Source organism: Haemaphysalis longicornis, unplaced genomic scaffold (assembly GCF_048455015.1).
Source record: "Haemaphysalis longicornis isolate Haplotype H1 unplaced genomic scaffold, Haemaphysalis longicornis Haplotype H1 scaffold_3, whole genome shotgun sequence".
Classification (NCBI taxonomy): Eukaryota; Metazoa; Arthropoda; class Arachnida; order Ixodida; family Ixodidae; genus Haemaphysalis; species Haemaphysalis longicornis.
The window spans coordinates 91,698,490-91,723,985 of record NW_027526335.1 but is presented as its reverse complement, the minus strand read 5'-3'; the positions used below and the strand labels follow the sequence as shown (position 1 = coordinate 91,723,985).

The following is a 25,496-nucleotide window of genomic DNA, read 5'->3' as shown; positions in this document are numbered from 1 at the left end:
TACCCATTCAAGAAACCTGTGAGTTCCCGGTGGTTCAAGGATTCAAACCCGCTATTTCCCGCGTACAAGGTGAGTACAGCACCTCTGAGCCATCGCTACGGATGAACGTTACGACCTCTTCCACTGGGGCATTTCCCGGCAAAGTCGGGTAACTTTTCCAAGCACTAGATATTCTGTGCAGGGGGTGTTTATACCAAGTTTGTTTCTGGTCGGTGCCCAGCGGTACCGTACCGTACATATACTCTTGTATCCCATGATACGGTCCGACGTGGTGGAACAGTTCCAGGATTCCCCGCATGGTAGTCGCCTGTCCTGATTTTTATTCTGGTGGGTGACCAGCGGCTTCAAGTCGGGGAGCAAGAGCATCCCACGTCTTCCGCGGTGGTAAGGCCTTTCCAAGCCCTTTATCCCCCGCCGAAACAGAGACAGGGAGCGTTTGAGCTCTTTCGACTGGTGGTTGCCCAGCGGTCGCAGACCCCACCCGAAGGGGTTTGAGGGACATCCCCAATGTCCTCCCATGACTGGTTGTGGCCAAGCTTCAAGCGTTTACGTCCAAGGAGTCCAGAGGCTCCAGGGATGCTTGTACCATTTCAAGAAACCGGTGGGTAACCAGCGGCCCGGGATTTGAACCTGGTACCTCCCGCTTACGAGACGAGTGCTTTACCACGCGACCATCGCTGTAGGTCCCTGTCGACCCACCGAGACTGACCAGCCGCTGTCGCCCTGTCGACCGATCGCTGTCGGTCTCTATCGATGGTCGGCCATTGCTGTCGGTCGACCATCGCTGTCGGTTTTTTTCATAGGTGCGCCATAAGTACAACACATAGCTTCCGAAAACATTTTATATTTGTTGTTTCATATTGGGCAGAATTTCCGGTTTGGCTAGCTGGTTCTTGTACATTGCGAAACAGCGCTTGAAGACAAGGTCGCTAAAGAGACAGCGCCGTCGTGTGACTAGTTCTCCTCCGTCGTCCTCGACGTCAAGCGCTGTTTCACGATGTTGCATTAAATTCTCCGAGCTATGGAATTTAACTGTAAAGAGGTCTTTTTGAATGAACCAACCTATAAGAAAAAGTCACGGTGTAATGACGAATATACTGTTACACGACAGGACTCCTTCAGCATTGTTGTAGCGCATTCTATCTACCGCGCCACAATGACGCTTCGTGAAACATACATCGGTGCTTGACTTTTCGCAAGGCAGCACGGTTGCGAAACCCGTCTTCGATATTTTCGGATCGACCACCAAAGCCTGCCGCAGGCAGGGTCCCTCCTCCTCATCGATGGGAAACGACAATGAGGCGGCGGCGACTTATGCTGCCTGCTGGACGTAAGCCCTCTCGGCGACTTCGCGGCTACCCAAACACCCACCCGGAAATGCCGTCTTAATGACTGGAGACATCCAGCGGAGGTGCTGACAAAAGCAACGCGCGGCGCCTCCCTTTCAACGGCAGGCTGATGGTTCCTCTGATCTTGGGCGGCGTGCCACACATCGTTGTCCTGCTCTTTGCGGCGCGTCAGACGACGCTGTAGACGCCGTTGTTCAATGACCCTCGGGTTCCCAGATGTCCCTCCGGTGGCCCAACTTCACTGGTCCGAAGGGCTTCGACCTCCTGCAGATTGCCTCAGCGAAGTCAACCTAACGCTTACCTGTGGAATATGGAAACGGGCCTCTCGGTGCCCCAGAATTCTTTTTGTCCGACCAATACCCCTGAATATGACCCCTCAACATCATGAGGGAAGGCACATAGCAAGAGCTACGGCGCTATAAAAACAGTATAGAGGCCAAGACAATGTCGTCTACACAGACGCTACGGAACACGCGAGGTATTGGGTAAGGTAAGGGTTTTTTACCTCCGCAACATTCCTTATTTCTAGTCTGACGCTTCGGTCGTCTAACACCAAGCACGCTGAAGAGACGACTACCGCCCTTGCTCTCCCCAAGACAAAAGCCAAACTAATGATTACGGACAGCCAAGCCGCCTTCCAAGCATACGAAAAGGTAGGATTTCAGACAAGCGCTTCGAGTTTTCCTCCAACGACCCCCACAGAAGCAGGTCAAAATCATTAGAACCCCAGCCCACTCTGCTCTTCGCGGCAACCAGGCGGCACACGTCCTGGCCCGAGAACTCGCCCACCGGGCTGAGTTAATCAGAACTCTAATTAAAGACTCTCTCTCTCTCTCTCTCTCTCTCTCTCTCTCTCTCTCTCTCTCTCTCTCTCTCTCTCTCTCTCTCTCTCTCTCTCTCTCTCTCTCTCTCTATCTATCTATCTATCTATCTATCTATCTATCTATCTATCTCTCTCTCTCTCTCTCTCTCTCTCTCTCTATCTATCTCTCTCTATCTATATATATATATATCTCTCTCTCTCTCTGTCTCTCTCTCTCTCTCTCCTTAGTCGCCTGATCATCACCGTAACAGTATTATTTTCAGCGCTATTTGCATTCAATAAGCGAAACGATTAGAAAAAAAGCGCTGACGATTACTGTACTCTCTAATGCGAAATTTGTGCGCAGCGTGAACTGCAGTCTTCTCGGCCACGGCTCATAGCTGCTACGTCTCAAAAAGTGAACGCGTGATCAGCGAATGCACAGCGGCGCGCGCTACTCTGCCGTTATCTCGCAGAGCGTCGCCGCGCCTAGCATGTTGTTGCAAATCGTGTTTGAACTTCCCGCGCAATGTCACGTGGTTCGGATGAGCCACAAACGGAGGAGCGACCGGCGAAAGTGGAAGTAGGAGGGCGCTCCTCGGTAACGACGCCTAGCGAAAGTGTGAGGGGGAGACAGTGAGAGAGGTGACGCCATAACAGCGCGTGCCGCCCTCCCCCTCACACTTCCGCGCACGGCTCCTCTTCGTTTTCTTTCTGCCTTCGCTGCCCTGTCCACTCACTCGGTTACACGGATATCGACGCCGCCGCCGTCAAACCAGGTACCGAGCGCCAAAGTGCTGCGCACTAAAAAAAGCGAATGAAAGGCACTCCGTGCACTCTGAGGGACGTCACTGGGCAACGTCACCGACAGCAGCGCAGCGATTGGTTGAGGCAGTTAAAACAAGCGTAGAATTGGCAAGAACACGGAAACATGTCTGTAGGGCTCTTTTAAAGAAACTGACATGAAAGTGCTGCTCACTTTAGCTTGGCCGTGCACCGTAAACTAGGCACCACTCGCAACAATAAAATGAACTCATGGAAAGTTCTTGCACCATAGTTCGACACCGAAGCACGCCCCACGCACTCCACTCAGACAGAGGTGTTCGACTAGGCCTTCGCGAATGAAGCTTTAACCGTCGTACAGACCATCAATTCGGTGATACAGTCGCTTGAGCGGCGTAACCAGTAAGAACAGATTCGCTGACGGAGCGCAGGCGCCTAATAGCCGTATACACCTGTGGGGAAACGTCACCCCGTGCTGCTCCCAGCAGGACTCGTTACGCCCGCGGCCGAGGAAACGGCGATGAGTTCTCCCATGACGACGACGAGCGGTGCGTCGGAAGCGTGACTGGCGTGTCCAACAGGCGAGCCGCAGCCCCGAGGGGAACGAAATCGAGGCAGGAGAGCCTGGAATCGCGCTGACGACGGCACCGAGCCGGCACGCGAGACCAGGCCGTGGAGGTGGTGGGAGGAGTCAATTTCTGGCATGTCATCACGGCCGACGAGGAAACAGCCAGTGGCCGCTAAAGACCGCAGCGCGGGGCTTTATCGCCCGGGAACACCTTGCGGGGAAGAATTCGGAGCACGACCGGTGACATCTGCACCGCACCTTCTCTCTGCTTCTCTTTGATCCGCTTTCTCCTTCAGGCTCGGCATTTTTCTTCGTCAAGCTCTTTTTTTTTTTCGCCTTTATTCGGGCCTTCTTGGCCCAATTTGGCGTAGCAATGCTTTTTTTATATATATATAAGCCCGGAGAATAATGGGTAGCCGAACAGTGTCGCACAGTTGACTGCACTTCCCTTAGGATGTCCGGCGAGCTTGAATTAAAACCGAACCCCGAATTGGAAACACTGATCGCTTGTAAGAATGACGCTTGATTTGGTTGTGGTGCCTTATGGGACATCCCTCTTTTCTTCGTGCAACTAGCCCGTGTGGTGCCTTAGTAAGCCGCCGCAAGTTACAAGCATGTTCTCGTTACACAGAGCGACTGCTTGGAAATGGTCTCACGTTCACATTCGCAAAGGTTGTTCTGTCCTTTTTGCTGCATTCGTTGAAAGCTATGCACACGGGGTTCGTTGATCTCGCCCACTTGTTTTGAAAATAGGCCTAAACACTTCAAGAAGAAAATGTTTCCATCTGAACTCGTTATTTGGTAGCTTTCAAAGTGGGATTAGAACGGAGGTTTCTGCGGGCTTGTCGTGTAGTGACTTTGCATTTCATTTACTGTGGAACGTAATCACTTGGGTCTAAAATTGCTGCCAAATTCCTATGGCCGAAATCGGTGTACATTCCCTTCCGGCTGCTCAAACGTCCATGAAACCCGCCGTAATGGCTCAGTGGTCAAGGAGCTGTGATCCTGAGCCCGAGGACGCACGTGTGGTTTAAATTTTGGGGGTGCAACGCGCTGAAGCTACAGCTGAACTTGAGATATGAGACATGCTGAAGGTTACACAGGCTACGGTTTAATTCAAATACCCAGGGTGTACAATAAAGCATAAGCTTCTAGTTTACTGTTTTTTTTACCTGGTGACCTTTAGCGTGCGCCGAAATCTTGACAAACGCATGTGTGTGTGTGTGTGTGTGTGTGTGTGTGTGTGTGTGTGTGTGTGTGTGTGTGTGTGTGTGTGTGTGTGTGTGTGTGTGTGTGTGCGTGTGCGTGTGCGTGTGTACGTGTGTACGTGTGTACGTGTGTGTGTTTGCGGGCGTGTGTGTGCGTGAGCGTGCATGCGTCTGTGTGTGTGCGTGCGTGCGTCTGTGTGTGTGGGTGTGTGCGTGTGGGGGGGTGTGCGTTCATGAGAGCAAGAGAGGGAGTAGAAACAGACAGACAGACAGACAGGCAGACAGGCAGACAGACAGACAGACAGACAGACAGACAGACAGACAGACAGACAGACAGACAGACAGACAGACAGACAGACAGGGAGTTGTGTCGCCTGGCAGGGCTTCCGGGACTGTGTCTGTTGTCTAACCATGCTCCTCTCTCAAAGACAACTACTTCTTGTTTGTATATTGTTAACCAGCAATTAGATTTCTGGAACACAAGTATTCACACCACGAGAAAGTTTCGACCATTGGGGGATCTGAATACTCTCGCATCCTCACAATGCTGGTGGAATCGGTCGTCCACAAGATATATAAGTGCATTACTCCCTTCAGTTATGTCAACCCATTTTTCCTCCTCGTTCATTCTCTTGGAAGTTTTCTAGAGCTGCAGATGTTGTTCCCGGCGGCCTAAACCCTCCCCTCGCAACAAGAGATCCCATTCATGGTTTCGTCAACTCACCCGGAAACTTCTCGTGCTCGCTAAAATTATTCTACCAACTTCCCCGGTTCCAGTACGGAGCATAAATTTGGCTTCCCTTCTCGTCCAGTGCTTTCTTCGTGGCATCAAAGCGTTAACGTTTTTTTTTTCTTGTAGCGCCCTACGTGAACAGCTTTTTTGTCTGTGAGTGCACAGAGTCGTGCACGAGTCAAACACCTAAGCATCAAATTTCCGCAGCCCAGCTGTTGGTATACGGAACAAGTCTCAAGCCACTTCAATCCAGGGGGAAAAATTAAGCCTGTTGCTGCTCGTTTGTTTGCCCTGCGTGTTTCTGTATTCTTTCCTGCGCACGCTTTTCGCTCAAGGGCGCTTGTTCACGCGAGCTCGGAAAACAATCAAAATTCCCCTCGTACCCAAAAGCGCGAACTTGAAAGATGGCCGCCGGCATACGAAAAGACGTTCGGAAGGAGGAGAGCCTTCTCACGTTCTATAACCTATGCGAAATACTTATAGCTCAATGATCGACGCTGGGCATAAAATGTTGCCCAAAGGAAACCCCGCCCCAGGCTTACAGAATCTTCTAATATGATCGAGGGAGAGGAGAAGGAGGGGAAAAAAGAAAGAAAGGAGACTAGTACGGGAACAAGGACGCGTTCCGATATTAAGGTTTTGCATACATCAAATCATGTTATGTACCCTAATACTCATTTCTTATGAATATTTTTTTCTCTGGTAGACAAACTTTTTACTTTTGTCCGAGCTCAACTAAAAACGCGCTCCAAACAAGGGGGTTGTTCGCTTTTTTTTTATTGCTTCCATGTTGCATTCGGCTCAGTTCCTGCAGCCCCTCAACAAAAAGAAGAAAAAAAAACATCACGAGGCATAAATGATGGCTACGCAGCAGCAGCGTTTCGTCTATATTTCCGTCTTGCTATACGAGCTGCCGCGGTGGTGTTCTTGCCTTTCAGGTTTTATTGGCGTTCTTATTGCTTTATCTTTCTCCCTCCTTTATTTCGGCACCCGCGCTTCAGACTTGCCTTTGCGACGCGTTACACTAGCGCCTCCAGCTAGCTCACCGGCCGGCAGCTGGCAAGTTTCATATTCGAAAGCCTACCGCCCGCCGCCCTTCCTCTCCATCCTCCTTTTTCACCATCCCGGCTTTTCTGTTTCCTCCCCACTTCCGCCGAGTAACAAGTCTGCGAGACGCTGCAGGCTGAGATCAAACTTTTTAATATCGCGTGTGATGCGGCTGGTTGAACACGTTCGCCACTGTCGGGCGTTGCTAATAATTTTATATACGCGAAACGGGCATCGCCGGGGTAACTTCTGCCGCTACTCATGCACGCAACTTTTGTGTGCCCTTTTTTTTTTTTTTTCTGCGTTGCTCATCTTTGGTTTCGCTCTTTTGTGTGTGCTTTTGACTAGACTGCGTAACGAGGCTCGAAACTGGGAGTTCTCGCTACTGCTATAGGTGGGAACGGAACATGACAAATCGACTTTAAGAATTTTTTTTTTCGGTTAAGAAGTGAACTTAGGGCGGTTTAGGTGGTGACTATTGCGACTTGGGGAAAAACAGACCTCGCAGTGACTTGAACGCAATAAAATGTTGGTTGAGTTTGTGCAATACAAAGTTTGTTGACTTTTAACGAGCACAGTCTATAGGTGATGAGTTTTAATTGACTTTTTATTGACTCTATAGGAACTCAATAGGGGGTATTAAAACTCAACGTCCATTTTCATGAGGGTCGTGTAGCTTCCGCGCGTTGAAACTCCACAATCAACCAAATAAATGGATGCATGGCACCAAAACCGATAGAGCGTGCGTTCCCTAAAGTCGGTTATCGGTAAAGAAAGCAGCGCGTACCACAAGCAGAAGGAAACTTTTATTTCATCTGCATATATTAGAGCCTGGATGCAATTTGCAACAGGTAGGAACTGGTGAATGAATGAAGCGTAGCACGGAAGTTCCGAAGAGTTTAGGTCCACTTCCACCCTCTGTACGGGTTCAGCCCTGTGCCCTGCCTGGAAAAAAAAGGAGAGAAGAAAAATTATTACCCCATTCCACTCTGTGAATCTCAATGACCAGCGAAGCTTTCTAGCACATGACTGCAGATCGGAACTTTGGTCACAAAAAATTCGGGTTTTAGGTGCCTAGAAAAGGCACTGATAAGTGCCATTTAGTCATATATAGGCGTCAAATAGTATCGTTAAGGTCTATATAGGCTCAATTTATATTTGCTTAAGTAACGTGTTCTAGAATAAATTTCCGATTTCAATAAAAACAGCGGACAGATCTTGTACCGTGGAAAGCTAATTTAATTTGTTTTCTTGTTGAAAAAACAGCGAGTATCGCCATTTCAAAACATTTACGTGAAACGTGGTGCGATTCTACACCAAAAAAAAGGCTATCAAAGCCGTTGCAAACCGGCACCACCTCAATCCTTTACAGCTTGATGCTATGCGTCCTTTCAGTCGATATTTGAGTGCGAAAAAGGAACGATCAATGTCCATTGAAGTTGGCGGAGCGTGCTTGTAGTTTCAGAATGCTAGATGACCTTATTCCACCAGAAATGTCAAAATGTTTCCCAATCAGAACATTTGGAAGTTCTTTTTAGCGCACTGAAACCGGGAATTTTTGTACAAGACAGATTCGAGCTTCGGAATGGCTCGGCAGCAACGGATCCTTCTGGGACAGCGGCGGACCTCTCCTGGACCTCTGAAATGAGTTCACCATTCCAAGTCAGAGTGGCGCCCAAATTTCTCGTTGCTGAATTCTTTCTACTAAGGACGCGAAATAACCACACGAATGTGCCAAGCTACGTTTAATCCCATCGTGGTGTGGAATAGTCGAGAATGCGACGCTCTTGTCGGCTGCAAAGCTGTTGATAGCACGGAAGTGGTTGTCCTAATAGTCTTCCGCCCTTGGCCGTGTTCCGCAGGGGGTAACCACAAATTCTGGTTAAAGAGGACCAAAAGGGATCTGCAGTTTGAACGCACGAACGAGCATGGAAGCGAGCTTTCTTAATTTGCTGCTGCTATTTCTTTCTTGAGAGAACAGAACGATCTTTGCATCTCTTTACAACACCGATGAATCCCATCAATAGTAGTGAGGTGTGATCATTAGGGGCAAAAAACTTAGTCATCCTGTCGTGCATAAGTGGATTACCGGCGAAGCTACTGGGAATAACACCATTCAGTGACGATGCACTATGTACCGATTCACTACATTCGACAGCACGCAATGTTTTTGCAACTTCCCCTTAAGGTAGGCTGCAAGCGCCCTTGAAAGTCAGCCGGCGCGGCGGATGACGGTCGTCGCGACCAGACGTCTTGAAAAGTGCGAAGATTCTCATTCTATAACTTTCGTCTCTCAGACGAAACGTGGGCGGCTGTGACCTTTAATTCTCTTCTTCGCTTGTTTTTTTTTTTTTTTTTTTTTCTGGTAACAATGGATGGGGAAGGTCGACAAACGTTTTCGCCATTCATCCGTGGACACAGCACAACAGAAGAGCATAGTCCGAAAAAACTCGTGCAGACAAGGGTGACGTCAAGCCCACCCGGCAGCAACATTGACTGTGGTATGCTGTGTTCGGGCCTCTGGCGGCCTAGTTGCTCGGGGTAACGCCAGGTCGAGATGGTGGAGGCTCAATCACAGGTTTCCGCGTCTCGGTGTGTTTGGCACGGCGCGCGGGTTCGGCTCGCGAACGGAGCCCGACAAACGCCGATTTTCGGGCTTTTGAAGCGAGAAGTCTTACTCAGAACATGGACTCTAAAACCCCCCAAAATGGTTATATAACCCAAAAAGGCATTTTTAGGCGCTAGAAAGTCCATATAGGCACGAACCTCAAAATCGGCACCTATAGACTCAATAAATGATTGTTTAAAAGTTTCCCATGCCTTTAGTCTATGTTTATGTTAGATAGGCTGGATACGGACTCAACAAAAACAGCCATTTTACCTAAAGTTCCGGTCTCTACACATGGTGTAGAAGTGACACAGAATTCGGGCGAAAGGTATGAGCAAATTATATTCCTCTTGAGATTGAACAGTGGTCATGCGTAAGAAAAAAAGAAAGAAAGAAAGAAGGAAAGAAGGAAGGAAGGAAAGAAGGAAAGAAAAAAAGAAACAAAGAAAGAAAGAAAGGAAGGAAGGAAGGAAGGAAGGAAGGAAGGAAGGAAGGAAGGAAGGAAGGAAGGAAGCGCACACACGCACACACACACACACACACTTATTTTTACTCTAGTGATCTCAAAAATGGTGATTATTGATAACGACTGTGCTCAAATTGCGTACCCACAGGATGGCACGTGTAAACTTGAGGTTCTAATTATGTTTTGAATGGCGTACGATTTAGGTAGGGACCGTGTGCTAATGCCGCCCACACCGGGATGTTCGCTTTCCGACGCCTCGCGCTATAGAACACCTCGCACTCCAAAGGCACGTGGAGCCTCGGGGAAAATACATATAACCCTGGCCTTATTAGCATCGCTTAAAACTTAGCTTTTGGGGAACGTCCTCTTGTGATTCCGTGCCGGGAAATGCTACCGTCAGGACTACCGCTGTAGATTGCGGTGTTACATTTCGAAAGCAGCATTACCAAAGCCGGAACATATACTGAACGGCTTTCGCCACACGCCCGCAGCCCTCGTGCGCCTCAGCAACCGTTTCGGGCCCCTCGAAGCATGCATCACTCACGGGCAGCAGACGCTGAAGAGGCTGCAGCAAAAAGCGGACAGGGCGTAGCGGCTGCTGAACGGCTGTCCCGACTGCGGGCACACGGTGCACCACTGGCGCGCTCCGTTGAGGAACAGCGTAGCACCCGCTCCGCCGGGCGACAACGTCAGCGACACCAACAGCAGAAACACCGGAAACGACGAAGAACTCCGCCTCCCCTGCGCCATCGTTCCTGCACGCACGCAGGGGTCGTTGCTGTGAAGAAGTCTGGCTCGGCTGACATCACCTTCTAAACTGAACTTCGACGAGGCGAAGCTTTACAAGTTTAGCCATTCGTTGTGAACAGAAATTCTTTGTTGGGGTTGACCTTAAATTTCCGGGTGGCATCTGTGCAACGCGCGCGAGGTACCGTGACTCAGTTTGCACGCCGCCGCCGTGTAGCAAACACTGAACAATTTGCGAATGCGCAAAGAAACTGTAGGGTGGCAGCAAAGATGGCAGCAAAGAGCAAGGAAACTGTAGGGCTATAGCAAAGTACGACTGTTGTACTAACTTCCGACTTTTTTTCTCAATCTATGACGCAAACTGCGTCACTACGGGGTTGCATGGGACTATGTCCTAGCCCGTCAGCTTAAGAAGGTGCATCAGTACTGAAAATTTCAAAATCCCTAGCTCGTCTACTTTTCACAGTTCTCAGGCGGCTGGCAGTAAACCCAGCTGCTTGGCAAGATGCTTGGATAAACCTGCGTGCTTGGATGACTTCTCGAACATTGGTGCGATCAGGTTTTCGCTGAAATCTCTCGTTCTGTTGCATGTGAGTTGTACTTTTAATGGTAGCGGCATAATCCTCGGTTTGTTTCTCTTGCGTCATGTAGGAATAGTTTATCCTAAATTAGAAGCGTAGCTCAAAAGTTCCTTCATTCATGTAAAGAACACAATGCTACCAACAGGTTAAAAATTGCAGCAGTGATGGACGAGCAGAAGGTTTTGAGAATTCGCATGCCAACATGTTTGCAAGTCAATTCTCAAAAACTTCTTAAAGAAACGAATAGCTTCCCCTTCAGGTGAAGCTATTTGTTTTGGTGAATGGGCATGGCAACAATACAAGGCGTCTGGCGAGTGGAGCCGGCGAAGAGCGGGAAACTGAAGCAGTAACCGCAACTTTAAGTAAACTTATGTTAGCATCATTATTTGGGAAATATGTCCCTTGTAATGGTAATCTTTTTGTTGCTGAGGAGGACCAAGCAGTTGTTAGAGGGCAGAAGGGGAGTGGGCAGGGGTTTTTGAGATGGTGATGTAGAGTGAATGTTTTGCCATCCGCGCTGCACTGTGTCAGAAGTCATATGTTCATTAGGAGACACTTCACACAAATGCATATGTGAAGGAATTCTAGCCTTCATTTCTAGATGCGGAGGTTTGAGAGTTTGCCCTGCTTGAGAAATTTTGAAGGGGCAGGGAGGAGATCGCTCAAAGCACACGTGTCAGGACACCTTAAAGTGAATGAATGGATATTTGTTAAAGTGTTTGTAAGTCTATTTGCTTAAGCACTGAGTGCAAATTAACTAATGTGCGATGGTGATGCGTAGCTAAGGCTGTGAATGTCCACACTAAATGTTACGGGTTCGCTTTGGTACGAGTAAAACAGTGTGGGAAAGGTGGGGGAGGGTAGAGTGGAACGAGTTATTTTCTTGTGTAATGGCTCTAGTGGTGATGAATTTATTATCAAAGATTTCCCTCGTGCGAAGTAGAAGTGGCGGTGGGGCCAAGTGACTAAGAGCGCCGCATCATTGGCGAACGTGCGAACGGATGCCACAAATACACACAACGCTTCTAGCAATGGTACCGCTTAAAATAGACGCTCGCATATTGCAAACGAAAGTGGCATGACAGTCGTATGACCAACGAAAATTCGGTGGTTATTAATTGCCGTTAAAAGAAATGGGGATGGGGTGCAAATATATATTATGGAATTATTGGTTTATAGATTAGTGGACTGGCGTGTAACTGTCATTGTCACAGCCAATAGACGAGCGCGCTTTCTTTGCGCTTAATTTCAGGCGTGCTACGGAACTCCTTTCAGTTGATTGAAATTTATGCGTGATGTTTCTCTATGGGTCGGCGATTTTTTTTCGCTCAACGCACAATAAGACAGGAACCCGGCTTCCGACCAGTGTGGCACGGACGCAAAAGCGAGAAATGCCACTCCGCGATGGCGGTCGCTTCTTTGCAGTACCGCCCAAATCAGCTCCACACAGCAGCGCCCCACCGCAATCGGTGCATATGATTCGATTGAGGGTGCATGGGTCACGAGACTTGCTACATTATCCGCACGGAGAACCATTGCACAATCCTTCCATTTGTCGGCAAGTACGCAGAGGACACAAACGTCGAATGACACATATCGCTTCTCCGGCCTGCGTCTTATCTGGCCTCATTCTTTTTATCGATCATTCATGAACCTTCGCAAGGTCGTTCCCATTTGAATACGGAACACGAGCTCACCGAGGCGTGGAGCAACGGGATGGCCGGGTCCTTCGTCGACGCACACCGTGCTCACAGAGAAGCAACTTACCTCACCGCTATAGGACCACAGGCATCGCTATTTATTTCCTTATTTATTTGTTTGGAATGAGGGCGAATGGTGTAGTTAGTGCAGTCACAGCCGACCGGCTGTGTGCCATGTACAGCAACTGCGAAAGCTTCATCGCTAGTGCCAGCTGAACCACTGGCGCTGACGACGGAGAAAGGAGACGGACAGCAGCATCGCCAGCGGAGTACACGAGAGCCTCTGAACATGCTCTATGTCGGATCGTGATTTTAATGCGTAGCATTCTTTGCCGAGTACCCCCACAGCCAGGACCGTGTACCGTCCTGCGTTTCCACAAAAATGCAGATATCGCGGAAGTTCCACCTGTAATCGCCATAATGGCGTAAATGGAGATGACTGGTCGTACGGGATTTAGAAAAACTAAAAATAAAAAAAATATGAAAAAAATTTCGGAAAATGGCGGACCGTGTAACGCCCTGAATTTCCACAATAATGCAGATTTCGTGAAAGTTCCACCTGTAATCGTTATATTAGCCTACATGGAGATAATTGGTTGGACAGGATTTAGAAAAACTGAAAAATTTGGCCGGACAAAACTTACGCTCAAGACCAGCGGCATAAGAATGCTTCGCATTCGTACATAATTCTCCGAATTTATGCAGAATCTTCTTTCTGTGACCAATACATATCTATTTATTTATTTATTTATTTATTTATTTATTTATTTATTTATTTATTTATTTATTTATTTATTTGTTTGTTTGTTTATTTATTTAATTTACGGTTGGGAGTGCTTTCTATAGCCGGTTTAACGAAGAATGGAACTATTTCAGAAATGAGCCTTGGTATTTTATTATTGCGCTAACTTTCATTCGATTGGTTCAAATTTTGTGCTCCCAACATTAGGAGAAAGTGTTGCAGGACGTAGTCTTAGTGGTTCCTTCGATCGCTTGGTTCTTTCCGTCTCAGTGGTTATTTCCACACCCAACAGCACGCAGTTGACAGCGACGACGACAGAAACAATTTCTCTGCACACATGGCCCGTAAACAGATTGGGGCTAGCCACGACTTCGTAAATTTCCATCAAGCACAGAAAGGTAACAGAAACACGGGCGCCGGAGGCGCTCAAACGCGTAACAGGTCCGCGACCCCTACTAAAGAGCGCGGCGCGTCTGGAGTCAGCTAATAAAGGCAAGCGGGCGTGAGCGAGTCTTGGTGACGAGCCCGAAAAACTTCCCGAGACGGAATCCAGGAAGCAATATACAAACTCACCAGTGGGTGACGAGCGAGCTTCGAGCGGCAAACAGAGCAGTCCGGTCGTATAACAGCCTGGCCCAGGGACGAGCGCAAGACGGAGGTGGCGGCGATGGTGAGGAGGTCTACTTTTAATTAAGCGCGTGGCCTGCACATGCCGGGGAGAACACACACACACGAGCGCGGACGGGCGCGAAAAAGAATGTTTGGAAACGCGCCTTAGCCCACACGCACGCACGCACGCGCTGGCTTCTTGGTTGGGGAGGAGCGGCCGACTCGTCGAGGCGGGCGATTAGTGCGGGCGGCAAATTTGCTGCCCCGCAGCGCTGTTGACACACACAATGGTCGGAAGGAGCAGGCCAGGAAGCCCACCGCCCGTCAGCGAGCCGGCGGACGCGAACGAACCGAGCACGCTGCGTCGGCAAGTGGAGCGGCACGAACCGAGCTTTGTTGGAGGGTGATGGTGAGGTGCCCGCTCTGTTTTGGGGCCAAGGAAGCGACATTGGGGGAGGAGTGCGCGATTCATGAGGGCACGACACTTCGATTACTTCTGCGCGCCGGCCGTTCGGGGACCCATCTCAAATAAACAGCGCTGATATGAGGCGTTGCTCTGAAATCGAGATGGCTTCCCTGAAGTAGACAAATTTGCGCCAGGAGTAGAAACTATAATGCCACAAATACCTCCGGAATCTCGGTGGGTATAGTCTGAAAGAAGTTGCACCAAATGAACATTTTGAACCTGATTGCGGAACTTAGTGCGGGTTAACTTCTTTTAAGCTTTCCTTCGGTGTGTTTCAGGTTCACCACCTCCACAGCGACTCCATGGAGCGTCCCCGGTTGATTGTGGTTCAAGGGGTGGGGAGGTGGATGCAATGTGAAGCGGAAATGTTCGGCCTGTACAAATTTGCCTGAGTTTTCAATCTTCGTCTCGTGATTCGGCAACCCCCGCGGATCCGCCTGACCAGTGTTAACAAATTCACGTTGACCGTTCCGTGCGACCAATTAGAAGACTGACTCGTACATCAGCGAGGTCACGTGGCCTCAAATACCTTAAAAGTGACCCGTGACCCGGGCTTTGTTGCGGCCCGAAACCAGAATTATCTTCTGACAATAATGCACGGAAGCGCATTCTCGGCCTTTCGGAAGTCGTCATGCCCAGCAGGTCTTTGAGGGATTAACCACAAGTGCACGCAAACCTTTTGATGCCACACATGATACTCCCAAGAGTTGACTGCGAAACTGTAAGGACTATTTCTGGCCACTCATGTTCGCAGCACACACGCCTTGACGCATCAACGTGTTTGTGAACCACTCCCGAACTGAGTGAACTTAAAAAGTCATAATCACAATCAATTACAGCTCAGTCATAATCGTAACTCAGGGCTGGCTAATAGATGTCTTTTGTATGCCCTATATGACACCAGTCAAAGCACATCGATATCGAATGTCATAGAGCGTACTATACAAGTAAGCCATAGTGACTTGTCATAGTCATACGTAGTGTTTGTCGTATGTCATGAACATAGTCATAGTCAGGAAGGAAGGATGAGACAGTCCATGAAAGGCAGGACGGTTAACCACGAAATAGTCCGGTTGGCTACTCCACGCATGGGAAGCGGGAAAGAAGAGGTTCAAAGAGAAAGAAACAGTATATAAAAGACAAAGAGTGTAGCTCGGGGAGCGAGAAAAGAAATATTAAAGGTAACTACAAAAATAAAACCATGGGCGATAATAAATTATAAAATAGTACCGGTAAACATGCCAAATGACGAATAAAATATTCTTATTTTTTATTTTTTATTTATTCATTGATACTGTAACACTCATTTGAGAGTCATAACTGGGAGGAGTATAAAACAAGAAACAATTCATGCAATGGCAAGAAAGACATTAGGTTTCGTGTTACCGGCAGTACAATGCTAGCAAGCACTCAAACGATTTTACATTCGAACTAGCAACAGCATAATCTGGAAGTGTATTCCACACTTCTATGGTATAAGGGAAAAAATAATGTTTGAATCCGTTTAGACGAGCCCGGTAAGGACTTGTTAGGTTCAACCGAGCTTCTTGTTTGTGGGCGGGTTGTATATATAATTTGAGACAGTAGTTTTAACCTTTGCTTTTCGCGGCGCTCTTGCAGCAGTTCTAGGTTACATGATTTTAACATATTTGTGACGGATTCTGTCCCGCGGTATCATGAGAAAATGAAGCCCACTGCTAGTCTGAACTCAGTGACTGCTGATGATGATGAGGACTCCACAGGGAAGAAGCATACTCCAAAAAAGGGCGTACAAATGTCTTGTATGCAAGTAACCTAACATCTTCAGGGGCATGTTGTAGTTTGTTCCGCAAGTAAAACAACTTTCTATAGGCTTTTGAACACGCCTTCTCAAGATGATCATGCCACGTAATAGTCACTCCAAGGTATTTAAAGCTGTGCATTCTGGTCATAAAGTTATTTTCAATTTATAAGCATATATACCTTTTTTGTTAGATGGGTGAACGTTGTCCTTGAATAGTTAATTTTCATTTCCCACTGTGCGCACCAATCATGCAAGGCATGCAGACATCGATCAATTTTGATTCGGTCATTTGCATTACTTACTGGGCTGTAAATTAAACGATGGTCTGCATAAAGTTTGATCTTAACCGAGCTTTCGACAACTGCGGCAATATCATTTATAAAAATTAAAAAAAAAAACAAGGGCCCTAGACCAGATTCTTATGGGACACCGGAAAACACTTTGAATGGACTAGATGTGCAATCACCGATACGGTATGATATGGCACACGGTGTCCCTACAATCGTTCATACAATCCTGTGACCTTTAAAACACGAAGTGAGAACATTAGTTATACTACGTAGTACACACATAACCACACCTATTCACTCATAACGTACACATCATGTGCTCCCCATATGACCCCATGTACACCATCGGAGCACATCATGAGACGAGTCATAGATGGGCAGATTTCGGAGGAACGTACCACTAAGCCGGCTTTCGCATTCAAACGTCAGTTTGGATAATGAGTCAGAAACTCAATTAGGCAGAAACGTGGGTTGGTCATCTGGGAGGCGTGTCAGAGTAAGGGAATGTGATGTGCGTGGTATATGCTTGTATTTCTGTGTATCATTATGTGCATTCGACCGAGACATGGCGGACGGAAAGCCCTTCTTGAGATCTTGTGCCAAAAGGTCTTTGTGTGCCGTCTGGGAGGTACGACTGTGTTCCGTGTGTGTGAGCGTGCGCCTTTGTGTGATGAATCCGGCAATGGCTCATGTCAATTTAGAAACACTCTACCTCAGTTTCAACATACCTAAAACTTTTCAACATAGCGATATTATCCAAGGCTTCAAAACCAGATCGATAAGTCCCATGTTGAAGAATTTATGGTACGCTTCTGTTTTACAGCGTTGTGAGCATTCACAAAACTCTCCCACCCGTAACTTTCTCCCGCGAGGACAGAGATAGTGGTAGGCTCCACGGCGCTTAATATCAATAGATATGACGACCAAGGATTGGGCGCACATCAGAGAAGTAAGGGATGAGGCAAAAACGACTAGCCGAAAAAAAAAAACCAATCCAACCAACACACATGCAACCTGCAGGCATGTCATGGAGGTTTAGTCATTTATTTCATTTCACGATACTGCCGGCCAATGTGCTGGCCCAACCAGGAGTGGGTACACCAAAACATAATTGTAAAAAACAACAGACAACAATACAGAAGAAACAAAAGTTAAGAAAGTAGGTGACGTTCCGGGTCACCAAGAAACATATTAGAATGAAAGACGTCACAGGGCAAAGAATTCCAATCTCCCAGAGTTCTAGGAAAAAAACTGTATTTAAAAGCATTTGATAGGACAAACATTGGGGTTAGAGCATGCTCATGACCATGACGAGTACGTCATGCTGATAGTGGTTTAACACTGTCAGGGAGATCAATTTTTACATTACCACACAAACAATTGTAAAGAAAGGAAAGACGACTGAACTTGCTCCGAGATTCTAAGGTAGAAATGTAGTTTAATTGCATTAGGGTGGTAGGGAATCAAGCCTGCTATATTTGCCAAAAATAAACCTAACTGCTTTACTGTTAATACCTTCCATATTCATCATATCTTGCGTGGTATGGGGATCCCAAATAATGGTAGCATACTCAAGCTTTGAACGAACACAAGCAATACAGGCTAGAATTTTAGTGCGCGAGGGGGCGGATGCTAGTTTTCTTTTTAGAACCCATAGCTTACGTAATGCGGAAGTGGTAATGTCAGATATGTGGGTTGACCAAGTGGGTTGCTTTATTCACCCTCCTCAGAATGAGGCTATTGCGAAAATTCTGCACAAAAGACAAATAAACCACTTTGAGACGTGTCGAAAACTATGTACAGTGTCATCCATAAATGTTCTGCAAACGTCTCATAAAAGTTTTATAAATGCATATACAGACGGTCGCAGATGGTGTTGCGCCATTTAGCGGCAGAGTTAAAATTTCTCTCACTACATCAAAAGTTCTCAACTGCCGCTGAAAAACACGACCCTGCCAGGATCTCCTGCAAATTCGTTTTCATACACGGCTTTTTGTTTTCTTTGTTGTTTTTGTTGTTGTTGTTGTTGTTGTTGTTGTTGTTGTTGTTGTTGTTGCTGTTGCTGTTGCTGTTTCAGTTCATGGTGGCCCTGAATGATCAGATAACTCTTGCTTTATGCTCTTTACTCAATTGTAAATCCGTGCGCTGTCACTTCAGTTGATGGAACTCCGGGGGGATGTTGGCACCATCGGAGACCGAAGAACATCCCCCATAAGCGGAGAGGCGTTCAAGCACACGAAATTCGGACGCAAAGTTGCAAGGTTGGTCCACCAGAGCTTAGAACGGTATCGGTGTATTTTGACTCAGTGTTACCAATAAAAGTAAACCATAAGTCGTCTTTGAGAGCGGATAAGCCTTTTTTGTACAACGCGTATGAATTAGCCTTATGTCTTGCAGGAAACACTAAGAAAAGGTCCATTATTACCGCAGTTTGGTTGCGGGGCCACTTCGTCCGTAAAGGCAATTCAATGTGCGGCAATAACAACGCACACATGATGGGTTCTTGTTGGAAGTGATTGCTTTCATCCTGCGCAACAGATGGGCAGAACAGGATTTAAATGCAGCAGGAAGGTGGAATTCATTGGTTGTTATATAATGAAGCAATATGCAAGAATATAATGTCTTGTTTAAATTCAGTTCTCCACCCTTAAATCAGTAGTGCGTGTGTTCAAAAGTATTTTCCGTTTCTATGGAAATTTTAAATATACATTCAGAACTCGTTGGTATTTCCTACGGGGGTGGAGGATATACAGCTACCTATAATTCTAAGCTGTTGGGGTTCTCCAATTTAATAAGCAGCATGTCAGTTGGAAACATCAGACGGATTATAATACGGTTGCGGTTTGCGAGGGTGTCCTACATTTTATCTGCGAAAATAAAATTATTGAATTGGATGTACCAGCCACTACAACAAAATATACCAAGAAAATAAGATCTCAGGCTTTGTACGTTCTAAAAAACCACCATATATGAGCTTCCCCACAACGCTTTAGAAAAATGTTGAGGCATCATTTGCGAATTGGACAAATGTTGAGGCATCGCATATAAACAGAGTAACAAATCGAATCTGAGCAGGGTCAACAGCGCAATGCATGTGCGCTGTTGTACCCGCGCAGATTCTTTTTTTTTTTACCCAAATCGCGTGCAGGGCTTCGGTATTCGCGAATTCGGACACGTGATAGCGCTGATTTGTTGTTCTGGAACATTGTGGTAGAGGCCCACCACCAGCAATATTTTACAGTGTAGTCTAAGTAGTTCCAGGAATGACAATAAAAGGCTGCTTTAACCTATTTGCGCCAACTCTCTAACGCAGGTTGGCAGTAGAGTAAAGAAATAAAATCTGCAGAGGGACCAGAGCGCAAATGCACGACACGAGCGGCCTAAGTGTTGCTTCCGAGGCCACTGAGACAGTATATGGAGGCATGATTATCCCTACGCAGTTTCCCCTTCCCTGCCAATCCCCCTACCAACCCTAGCAGCGCCCAAGCGCCACAAAATGGAATCAGTGTGTTTTCCCGCACTCTAGCAGCTGTAAGTGAGTCTAAAACAGGTTACGTTTGGAAACAGCGCGCGCGCACACACACACACACACACACGCCAAGCAAGTTCTGCCATCCACGGTAAGCGTTACACGGCGAGAGGCGCTGAGACAGCCATTTGAGTTCAGGCCGTCTAATTAGTGCTAAGTAAAAGCTTAAAGGACTGTGTCTATAGTGTGCATGCCATCCTCCCACCCCTCCGCTCATCTGCGTTCACCTCCAAGAAATTTGGTTGCAAGCCCCTCGATCCCGTCTCCGGCGTGGTCTAGTGGCTAGGATACCTGGCTTTCACCCAGGAGGCCCGGGTTCGATTCCCGGCGTCGGAAACTGTGCGGTCTCATGGTGTAACGGTTAGCACTCTGGACTCTGAATCCAGCGATCCGAGTTCAAATCTCGGTGAGACCTACCTTTTTTTTTCTCCCGCTTTCCAAACAAAAAAAAAACGTTTTTAGGGTCGTGAACATTTTTTTTAAAGTGTCGAGAATTACAAGAATCCGGGCACCGAACATCTCCCTAGGGAGCTTCAATTGTCGTGGCATCATCATACACTAAGAGACTTTAAACTGAACACAAGAAAATTACCTCCACCTCACCCTAACCTAGACAGGCAGCAATCAGTATTACTGAGACAAGCACAAACTAAAACGACATGCACCCCAGCTAGACGATATCTTTTCTCTAAAGGAAGGGCACAGGAACCACCAGCCTGCAAACACCGTGGTGGATATCCCAATCAGCAACATGTCCCATGGGAATGCCCTTACACTATTCCCAGCATTCCTGACTTACACACAACGACGCAGCTGCCATATCCCATTGACCCAACTTGGCTGACTCTCGCCTCCACTTTTGAGGAACAGTTGGCCCTACTGCGGTACATCAAAAACTCACTAGAGCTGAGTTCGGCATTCGCTGAAGACGACCTGTAACTGGGTTGTCTGAACCGCCTTGTGATCTAAAGTCTCTCTCTCTCTCTCTCTCTCTCTCTCTCTCTCTCTCTCTCTCTCTCTCTCTCTCTCTCTCTCTCTCTCTCTCTCTCTCTCTCTCTCTCTCTCTCTCTCTCTCTCTCTCTCTCTCGAGAATTACCGTACGTACTTCGGCGCCGCGTCGTCTGTCAAGGCAATGCAATGTGCGGCAATAATAACGCACACAGACATTTTTAGGGGCGAAGCACCTTAAGGCCGAGGCATGTCCGGCGTCCGTGCTCACGGCACAGTACCGTGTAAATCGTAAAATCTGTGACCAAAGGTTCACAAAAGGTCAACAAGAACAAAATAAAAGGTTCACAAAAAGTTAGAGAGAAAAAGAGAGATAGAGAGACAGTGTGTTGTGTGTGTGCTCCTGAAGAGCCGTGCTGCGCATGCGCGAGGAGCATTGGATTGGATTGAATTGAATTGAGATGGATTGGATTGGATTGGACTGGATTGGATTGGTAATCGTTTTAGCAGCAGTAAGCACTCTCACGACTGATTTACGGTAAGAACTGCAGTGCTTCGCCTACTCGTCATGATTCACTTCGTGGAAAGGCGTGAATTTTTTAGCAGAAAAATGTCAGGCATTACCGGCCGTAAGTACGCCAGGGCCGGTTGTGCGAATGTAAAGCTACTCCGGCCGAAGATCTACACCAGCATCTGCGGTGGGGAAAAAAGCAATGTCCACTCTACCTTTACGTATACCTTTGTAAAAATATGACTAATTTAAAAGCGGGGAAGTTTCTTCGACCAGCCATAGGAAACGATTTAACAGACCGGGCGCCATTTTGATAACGGTCCACGTCAGCTGTATGCACTCCCATGGTTTGTGAGACTCAGCCAAACCCTTCGCAGAGCACAAATACGGCAATAAGTGCCCTGACACCATCCGGTGGATATCACGCAGAACGAACAAGAGAATCGGACCGCCATCTCCAACTCTCCTCAGCACATTCTTTCCATCTTTCCCGCCTGAGCTGATTAAAAAGCAAGGAAAGAGGAGGAACTAAGTGTAGACGCTTCTAGTAGTACTGCAGTTCTCCCCGTAGTATATTTCTCAAGAAAATTGTCCGTGTAATTAGCTTCCGGAACACGCTGACTGCAGATCCGTCGGAGGCAGGAAAAGAAAGAAGTCACGTGAGAATCTGAAACGAAGACCGAATCCGAAACGAAGAGAGAGAGAACGGAAGAAAAAAATAGCAACGAAGGCAAGGCGCCCAACAGTAAAGATCGCGTTGCTTTCAAACGTTTCGCAATTAGGAGGAATCTTTGTAATTAAAGTCGGCACCGGGAAGCTCGCACCATTCCGCTTCGGAAAGATGAAAATATTTCGCAAAGCAGGGAGGGAGGCAGGAGGGAGACAACAACAAATTCTCCAGCGAGTCGGAACAGTCAGGGCAGCAGCTTTAATTTGCAGATTCGGTCAAGCGTTTATGGAGCAGCCAATACTCGGGGGAAAGGGAAAAGTCAATGGGCAGAAAAGGAAGGCGGGCAGCTCTCGACTAAGAAGGAAAAAAGAAGGCGCGGGACAGAAATAAAGTGCGCGGGAATCACGTCGTACGCGCAGGTGAACAGCCACTTCAAATGACACCGCTCCGATTGAGTCACCGGAGAAAGATTGGCCATGCAAATTGGCCGGGGATTTCATTGCTCGCCTCGCCGGCCCGATCGCAGCGGCCCGCGTATCGGCATTGTTCCTAGCAGGCGTAACCAAACCTTGAAACGGGGGAAGGTTGCCACGTTTAGCATGCCGTTTCGCTTCTTCGTTTTTTTTATGCTGTATATTTACATACGTAATTTCTTTTGTTTTCCCTTTGGAAGTGGGGGTAATTTCTGAAAGAGCTCTCATTCAAAACAGCTCCACGTTGTGAAAGGCCCTCGTTTTGAGCTTGTCTCGGAGCTTTACACTACGGCGATCACCGAAACGCTATGTAGCAATAGCTTAATAGCCTCTTTTATCTGGTGTCCCCTATACAAGTGTGTTTCGCATGAGCGGTTCAGCTTTAGTTCACTCGAGACGAGGTACCCACCCCGGTGGCTCAGTGGTTAAGGCGTTGTGCTATGGAGGTGAAAAGCAAAAACGCCCGTGTGTACGAGATTTCGGCGCACGTTAAAGACCCCCAGGTGGTCAAAATTAATCCGGAGCCCTCCACTACGGCGCGCCTCATCGCCCGCGTTGCGTCGGCGCGTTAAACCCTACAATCAATCACTCGAGACGAGCTGCCGCCTGCTACCGCATCTCCTGGCGCGATACATTCTGGTTACTATGTTGCATGAAGCGCACATTGCTTAGTGAGGCTTTTATTATCATTAAGCCTAGCAAAAGACCACAAATTGTAAAAGTAAAAAAAACCCTTCATATTGGTGCCTTTCCAAGATCGAAATAAATAAATTACCTGATCGGGCGCATTCGTGTACATCATATTCTTGCTATAAGCAAGCACAAAAATGGTTTAAGCGAAACTCCTAGGTCGTCCAGACACAAGAAGCAGGAGCATACTACCGGTCTCACTCGAGTCTTATGTTGACAGATGTGAAGATTGGGAGAGGTTGAGTCCTATGTAAAGAATGCAAAGAACTCAGTGCCTGTTTTTTTGTTTTTTTTTTGTTTTTTGTAAACTACTTCCATTTTTTTTCTGCGTGTAAATGGCTTTTTTTTTGTTCAAAACAACTTTTACACAGTAACATAGCGAAAACCAGCAGTGCCACTAAACTTGCATACACACTGCATTGGTAATCGACGTCGCGAGAAGAATCCGAAAGAATTCTTTAAGAACACGGTACCCAATTATTCTTGTCCTGATGGTTTAGTTCCCTCGCATCTTATTATACCGCAGGATATGCCCCTATAGGGTCACGCCAAACAGCACTGGCAATAAGGACTGCAACTTTGATATGTGTCCTTACGGAATCCCTCGTCCCGTACGTCTCTGTTCTACAAAATGCATTACGAGGGTTCTGTCTTCAGCAGTCTGAAATGCCTTTGGCTATCCCCGACTTCCGACCACGTCTTACGTGCGGCCGCTGGGAAAAGACGTTCTGCGTCTTCCCGCGGTGGTCGAGGGGCGGCGCTAGTTGACCGGGCTCTGAGCAGTCAAAAATACAAAATCCCGTGGTATAGTCGAGAGGGGAGTCGCCGCGGAACTAGCTCAATGGTAGAGCACCGCACGCGTTATGCGGAGGTTGTGGGTTCGATTCCCGCTTCCGAAAAAAACGGCGCATTTTTTCTCGACTTGAATTTTCTATTATTTATTCCTGCATAAAAAAAAGGCAATCGTACCTCATTCGGCACTATAAAACACTGTTAAAACGCCAAACAGCACTGGCAATAAGGACTGCAACTTTGATCAATATATATATATATATGTATATATATATATATATATATATATATATATATATATATATATATATATATATATATATATATATATATATATATATATATATATATATATATATATATATATATATATATATATATAATGCAAGAAGTCGACTGACACGTTTACCGTTTTTGTTGCCAACAGTTTCGGAGTTAGAAACTCCTTCTTCGGGGCTGTATATTAATTTCTCACAATGCGTCTTTATACAAAAACTTCTTTTGTATAAAGACGCAATGTGAGAAATTAAAACACAGCCCTGAAGAAGGAGTTTCTAACTCCGAAACTGTTGGCAACAAAAACGGGAAACGTGTCAGTCGACTTCTTTCACTATTTTTATACTGGCCCATCGAACCTCATGATCTATATATATATATATATATATATATATATATATATATATATATATATATATATATATATATATATATATATATATATATATATATATATATATATATATATATATATATATATATATATATATATAAATATATATATAAATATATATATATATATATATATATATATATATATATATATATATATATATATATATATATATATATATATATATATATATATATGTAGCGAATCAGAATAGGAAATGAGGGGCTCGTTGAAAATAACACAGAAATAAGGGTTGGCAGTCGAGAAAACCTCGGAAAGCAAAGGGGAGGATGTGGTAGATCATTGAAACAGATTAAGAATTTGGAAAGAAAGAAAGTGAAGAAAAAATGCCCGCCAGGTGGGATCCGAACCCACGACCTCCAGGTCGTGGGTTCGGTCGTGGGTTCGTGGGTTCGGATCCCACCTGGCGGGCATTTTTTCTTCACTTTCTTTCTTTCCAAATTCTTAATCTGTTTCAATGATCTACCACATCCTCCCCTTTGCTTTCCGAGGTTTTCTCGACTGCCAACCCTTATTTCTGTGTTATATATATATATATATATATATATATATATATATATATATATATATATATATATATATATATATATATATCTGCTTGAACAAATCGCTAGCCCCGCTAGCCACCGATTTCTAACTCTGACTCGATCGCTGCAACCGCAGAGGTGCCCCGACGTGTGTTTTTAACAATGGAGCTGTTGTACAAGCCG

The 25,496-nt window shown here is 46.6% G+C and overlaps 1 protein-coding gene and 2 non-coding genes across 3 annotated transcripts in view; 2 read left to right on the top strand and 1 right to left on the bottom strand.

Moving 5' to 3' along the window:
• Window positions 1-7,304: 7,304 nt before the first annotated feature.
• Window positions 7,305-25,496, bottom strand: part of LOC144175326 (uncharacterized) — a 34,476-nt gene continuing 16,284 nt past the window's right edge. The window contains exons 3-4 of the mRNA XM_077704406.1: window positions 10,109-10,319; window positions 7,305-7,435 (exon numbers count right to left, since the gene is read on the bottom strand). Of these exons, the coding sequence (XP_077560532.1) occupies window positions 7,390-7,435; window positions 10,109-10,319 (257 nt within the window). The 3' untranslated portion in view covers window positions 7,305-7,389. The remainder of the gene's footprint in view (window positions 7,436-10,108; window positions 10,320-25,496) is intronic.
• On the top strand, window positions 20,276-20,347 carry Trnae-uuc (transfer RNA glutamic acid (anticodon UUC)). Its single transcript has one exon. It is a non-coding gene; the product is annotated as a tRNA-Glu (tRNA).
• On the top strand, window positions 20,355-20,426 carry Trnaq-cug (transfer RNA glutamine (anticodon CUG)). Its single transcript has one exon. It is a non-coding gene; the product is annotated as a tRNA-Gln (tRNA).